General features: G+C 43.3%; 1 protein-coding gene across 1 annotated transcript; it reads left to right on the top strand.

Annotated features, from left to right (window-relative positions):
- The first annotated feature begins 2344 nt into the window (after nt 1-2344).
- On the top strand, nt 2345-6267 carry LOC132584865 (zymogen granule membrane protein 16-like). Its single transcript, XM_060256820.1, has 3 exons — nt 2345-2581; nt 2704-2842; nt 5362-6267. The coding sequence occupies exons 1-3, from the start codon at nt 2527-2529 to the stop codon at nt 5681-5683; spliced, it is 516 nt and encodes a 171-aa protein (XP_060112803.1). The 5' UTR covers nt 2345-2526; the 3' UTR covers nt 5684-6267.
- Nucleotides 6268-6526: the final 259 nt, after the last annotated feature.

Genomic DNA, 6526 nt, shown 5'->3' with positions numbered 1-6526 from the left:
TGGAACACTCACCCATTCATGAATTCGTTGCAGACTCGAGAAAAGCAAAAGTCCAATTCAAAGTCCCACACAAAGCTTGATATTGTAGGAGTTCAGCTTCTATCCATATGCTCACATTAGAATATGAAGGGAAAATCTTGTTGTCCCCGCGCAAGATATAGATGTGACAGATTGCTAGCATGTACCAAGTTGTATCCCAAAAAGGCTTCATCAGGCATAAATGCTTCAGGGACGTATAGACTTATAGGGTGGTTGTGAGGATCAAATGAAGGAAGCCAGGAGCTCCTGATGATAAAGATGAGAGTGCTCCTGAACATGGGCAGATTGTCTTTCATTCATCTTCACAACTACCCTATGAGTCTATACATCCCTGGAGCATTTATGCCTGATGAAGTCTTTTTGGGAAACGGCTTGGTACACGCTAGCAATCTGCCACATCTATATCTTGTGTGAGGACAACAAGAGTCTGTCTTCATATTTCCATGTGAGTATATGGAAAGGAGTTGAGCTCCATGTTTACAGTATCAAGCTTTGTGTGGAACTTTGAACTGGACTTTTGCTTATCTCAAGTCTGCAACAAATTCATGTATGTGTGAGAGTTCCGAGGGCTATTATTCATGCCATTATGTGTACAATGGTGATTGCATAAAATAATACACATTTTTATTTATTTTCCATAAAATTCTTTACTTTATTGTTTAAGTAGTATACAGCTTGTTTTGTCCGTGAGCTATTGCTTTTTGTTGATTTCTTTTGCACAGCTTCCTCTTGTGTTGCTTACAGGAAATGATGGTGGCTACAAGCATGAGACAGCCTCAAAAGGGGATTGGATAAACATACGGAGCAGAGGTCCATAAATGGCTATTAGTCACAACATATAAATGGAACTCCTGATGGCACTTGGGTTTTGGCCACTATGTGACATAGAGCGTTGGACTGGAAGGGCCACTGTCCTGGTCCAACATGGCTTCTCTTATGTTCAGAGCTCTCTTTCTTTAGTATCATGTGATGAAACGTGCATACACATGAGAGCTTATATCCAGAATTAAACTTTGTTGTTCTTAAAGGTGCTGCTGGACTCAAACTTTGTTCTGCTGCTTCAGATCAACACAGCTGCCCATCAGAACTTATCTCAGTAGCAGATGGTATATTGCTGATGTGCCAGATGTTTTGTAGCAGTAAGCAAACCTGTTATATTATTTTATATAGCTTTGGTGTATAGCCTTTGATCAGCAGATACTTGTTTAAATATATATATCACCTTTTTTAAATATTGATTTTAAATATCTACAATGATCAAAGTATGCAAAACAGGCTGTACCCTTGGGTTTATAATAGATTAGATACCTGGGGAATGGGGTGGGTGAAACAGAGGAGGAAGTTGACTTTAAATAGGTTTTTTAAAAAAATATATGCCATTTTAAACACATTCACTGAAGGAGGCAGGAAGGTGGACACCAGGAGGTAGGGTATTCGAGCTGTGATGAAGAAAGGACATTGTCAGAGAATTTTAAAAATATAATTAGAGATTATGGAGGACAAGGGCCCTGGATTAGATATATTGGGGTAGGGGAAGAGGAGGAAGTTGATGAGGAGAGAGAGAGAGATGCCATTTTAAACACAGGCGTAAAAAATATGACTCAGGGGAGTAAAAAAACATGAAAGGCAGGGAGACAAAGAAAATAAGAAAGTAACTACCTTGGGAGTCATTTTTGCATTAAAGAGGGAGCCAATGTTGTTTTTTTAAGTGATGTTCTGGCTGCCCAGCTAACAGTTCATTTCTCATTTTGATCTTTCAAGCCTTAAACAGTTTAGATTCCTAGTACTTGAAAGACCTCCCCTGTTAGTTTTATTCTTTTTTTTTTAACCCCACCATGAACTAACTGAGGGACTTCTGATCAATGTGCCCTCTAAGCTGTGGAGTTTTGTGAGCAAAAATTCTACTTCATGAGCTACTATCATTAAAGTTGTGAGCAAGTGAATTAAACCACACACCCCTGGTGTAGCCAATCCTCCTGGAGCTTCCAGTAGACCCTGTACTAAGAGCCCTGTAAGCTCTTAGAAGATTGGCTATATCAGGGAGATGTGGCCTAATATACAAAGGAGTTACAAAAAAAAGCCCTGAATTTGGCTATTGCATAAGTTAGTGTGCTCTGGGGTCAACTTTCCTGATCTAAGACAAAAATGTGTGAGCTGAAGGCTAAAAAAACAGTGAACTAGCTCACACTAACTCAGCTTAGAGGGAACACTGATTCTGATTCTCAGCTGCTGATTCTAAAATTTTCCTGATTAACCTCAGAACTTTTTTTTTTAAAGGTCTTGTCCCTTTAATTTAGGCTTAATAGGGTGTGATTTACCTGGTAATGTGATTTACCTCCATGCCTTGAAAAACTTCAGCTGCGCATTTCTGGGAAAGGGACAGAACATTTGTTTCCAAACCAATCTGGAGCTGCCTGCGGGAAAGAGAAGGGCAGGCTTTAAGATCACAATGACCTGATTACGTCCCTGGGAAACTTTCTTTCTAGGATGTTTCGTTTCGCCATCTTCGTGTTGCTCTGTTGTGCTGTCTCCATCAGTACAGGTAAAACCCAGCAGCTGGTCAATATTCCGAGGGGTGTGGATGTCCTCATAGGGTAATATGAGGCCACTCAGACTTGATTCTGTAACTCATTCCCCCTCCGCTCCCCCTGCAACTTCTTTTAGGGCTGATTAAGAAACGGTCTGCTTCCCATTCTGGCGAGTATGGGGGAAATGGAGGAGAGCGCTTCTCACACTCCGTAAACCAACTGGATGGGCCCATAACTGCCCTTAAGATTCGGGCTAACCCATCATACATTACAGGGTAAGTGTACAAAGATCCACAACTGGGGAATTAAAATTTGGAGACTGGATATCTGGGGGTGGGGTGGGGGGTTGAGAATTAGTCGTTGATGGATTTAATGCACAATAAGGTTTCCCTTTGTGATTTAAAATTTAGGGCAGTGTGTTTAATATTAATTTCGCATGGGGAAGATAGCACTGATGAATTATTATGTCTATGCAAAATGTCTGATTTATATGCAAACAGAAGGTGAGAGAAAGCTTGGTCTAGCTTGCTCAGTATTTAGGCTCGTGACAGAATCTCATCAGGCTCTGGATCAAGGGTGACCAAACTGAGGCTCGGGAGCCACATGTGGCTTTCACACATCCTGTGCGGCTCTCAAAGCCCCCACCAACCCATCTCCAGCTGGCTTGGAGAAGGTATTTGTCTCTTTAAATCTCTTCTCCAAGCCAAGCCAGCTGGGGGCCTGGAGAATGCATTTTAAGTTAAAGTTTTTTTCTTTCTACCTCTCTCCCATCTGTTTTTATATCTTTTTTCCTTGTTGCTCTTAAACATCTGATGTTCATGTCTTGTGGCTCTCAAACATCTAACATTTATTCCATGTGGCTCTTATATTAAGCAAGTTTGGCCACCCCTGCTCTGGATTCTAACAAGTCCTTACCTTAATTCACAATATACTTCACTGTGCATTTGAGCCTTTCTGGGGTAACCTGGTTCACCCTGCTGTAATGGCCATCTGCCCTGTCCTGGATAGCCCAGGCTAGTGAGGTCTCAGAAGCTAAGCAGGGCCTGACTAGTATTTGGGTGGGAGACCTCCAAGAAATACTCGGGAAGGGGAGAACAATAAGAGAGTAAAAGAGAAGGGGGGAGGTATGCCACAGATCTAGGGTTGCCAACATCCAGGTGGAACCTGGTGTTCTCCAAGAATTATTACCAATGCTCCCTCTAAGCTGTGGAATGCTGTGAGCAAAAATTCTATTTCATGAACTACTCACATTAAAGTTGTGGGTTACTGCATAAATTAGTTGGCTTTAGGGTCATCCTTCCTGAGCTAAGACAAAAAAGTGTGATCTGGAGGCTAAAAAACTGAGCTAGCTCGCTCTAACTCAGTTTAGAGGGAACAATGATCGTGGCTACAGAGCAGGGTTGCCAGATCGAAGCCAGGAGACATTGGGGGTTGTGACAAGCATAATTAAACTCCAAAGGGAGTTCTGGCTATCACATTTAAAGAGACCACACACCCTTTAAATGCCTTCCTTCCATTGGCAATAATGAAGGATAGGGGCACCTTCTTTTGGGGCTCATAGAATTGGACCCCAGGTCCAAGCTTTTTGAAACTTGGAGGGTCTTTTGAGGAGAGCCACTGGATATTATGCTGAAAATTTGGTGTTTCTACCTCAAAAAACAGCTCCCTCTGAGTCCCAGGTACCCACAGATCTCCATTATACCCTATGGGAATTGGTCTCCATAGGGAATAATGGAGTGCCCAGCAGACATTCCTCTTCCCCTTGCTTTCTGATAACCCTGAAATGGGGGGAGGGCCTCCAAACCGGGGATCCCCTGCCCCCAACTGGGGATTGGCAACCCTACTCCACCCCCAAAGTTCACAGATCCTAACCCCAGGAAGGGGCAAGAGGGGGAGGGTACAGGCATAGATGAATGTCAGTGACTTGAGCCTATTCACTCCTTTCCAGGTCTTAATCTCCCTTCCACCCCTCCAGTGCTGCCAACAGCTGGCAATTGTGAGCCCTTGAGGATGGGCTGTTCTTGATTCATATTAATGGTATTAAAGTTTCTGACAAGATAAGCTAGTTAAGGGAGGGGGCAAATGCCCTTTCACCCCCACTGCCATGGACCAGTCAGCTTACAATCCACATTCTTCTATTGTTTTTCACATTAAGAACAATCTTTCCAGCTGACACTAGCTAGGCTGCCCTGCGAGGGAATGATTTGCTTCACTCGCCACTCCTTTCTGTGTGTGGAAAGACAGCAGGGAGGTGTCTATGGTAACCCGATGGCCACAGCAATAAGAAAAGTGTTGTCTCATGGGGGTTCTTTGCTAAAGGATGTGAGTTCTTGAAAATGTTGTCTTCTCACACAGAGCCTTGAGAAAAAAGGCATGGGTTGTATGTGAGAAACTAGGAAGAAATGATCCAAGTAGGCAGCCGTGTTGGTCTGAAGTAGTAGAACAAAATAGGAGTCGATTGCACCTTTAAGACCAACTTAGTTTTATTCAGAACGTAAGCTTTCGTGTGTTCTCTAAGCACACTCCATCTAAACTAAGTTGGTCTTAAAGGTGTAATTGACTCCTATTTTGTTCTAGGAAGAAATGAGGTGTGGTTGTGCAAGTAAAGATCACAAGGAAGGGCTGTCATGGCAGCTAGCTTTGTACTACTCAAACAGCTAATGTGTATCATGGTTACTATCCAAGGCACAACTTGTATCCCATGAATGGGGGTCCCTGCAATGATGCTGGATAGCAGCAGATCAAAGGCAGCAGAAGAGATCTGAAGCCTACCCTAACTCTTTCCTTATTCCAGCCTCCAGATCCGGTACGGGAAGGAGTGGAGCAACTATGTGGGAGGCACCTCAGGTGACTTGCAGGCGATTGTGCTGCACCCCGGAGAGGGCATCATCCAAATCTCTGGGAAGGCTGATTCATACATCCGCAAACTTAAATTCCGAACCAACTTGGGCCGCCACTTTTCTTTTGGAGTTGATGTGGGCAACAGTTTTAGTGCCCACCCACTCTTTCCGAGAGCTATCCTGTCTTATATCAGTGGACGCTCAGGTTCTGTCATTGATGCCATCAGTTTCCACTGGAATGTGAAGTCCGCTGGAGGAACAGGACAGGAGAACTAAAAGGTTCAATGGATGGGAGGAGATGGGGGGAGTGTCTGTCCTTTCCTTCAACTCTCAGGGCTTTATCTCTCATAGCTATTCAGAATGATTATTTCAGCTACCTTGATAGTCAAGAATTTTTTCTCCTTGTTTACTTATTTTTGTATTTCCAATATTTTTTTCAGCCATCTACTTCTCCCTTCCTCTGTGTGCATATACACACTTTGTCCATTCGTTCCACCCCTTTCCAATGTCCACCAGTTCATCCCAACATGCTTTCTGTCAGGGCTTTTTTTTTGTAGCAGGAATTCCTTTGCATATTAGGACACACCCCCTGATGTAGCCAATCCTCCAAGAGCTTACAGGGCTCTTAGTACAGGACCTACTGTAAGCTCCAGGAGGAATGGCTATATCAGGGAGGTGTGGCCTAATATGCAAAGAAGTTCCTGCTTACAAAAGAAGCCCTGCTTTCTGTCCTTCATTGGTTCAAACAACTGACCACGTATTCCATTCCTGGCCCGTTTCTCATAGCTTTCTCTCCAGTCAAATGAGGACTTTGCCAGCAATGATTGTCACATAATAAAATGCAGATTTTTAAAATATTACACTCTTGATTCCTTGTCCGTATATTGTTAAAATAACTACTGATAGGCTCCTACAAGTTGGTTTTTCTGTGCATGTGGAGGGTGCTTCCTCTTCTGCTTGCATTTTCCACTTGCACTTGATTGATAGCTCTCCACAAGCCTTGGTGGAAACAGAAAAGCTATTGGAAGAGAAAGCATACTCCACTGCAGAAACGGTCTAGCACCAGCACGCGCAAGACTCATTCAGAGGGTCCAAACCACAGTGTTTGTAAGCTTTTTG

This window comes from Heteronotia binoei, chromosome 15, assembly GCF_032191835.1.
Source record: "Heteronotia binoei isolate CCM8104 ecotype False Entrance Well chromosome 15, APGP_CSIRO_Hbin_v1, whole genome shotgun sequence".
Taxonomy (NCBI): domain Eukaryota; kingdom Metazoa; phylum Chordata; class Lepidosauria; order Squamata; family Gekkonidae; genus Heteronotia; species Heteronotia binoei.
Note: the sequence above shows the minus strand (reverse complement) of the source record. Positions and strands in the feature narration are given on the sequence as shown.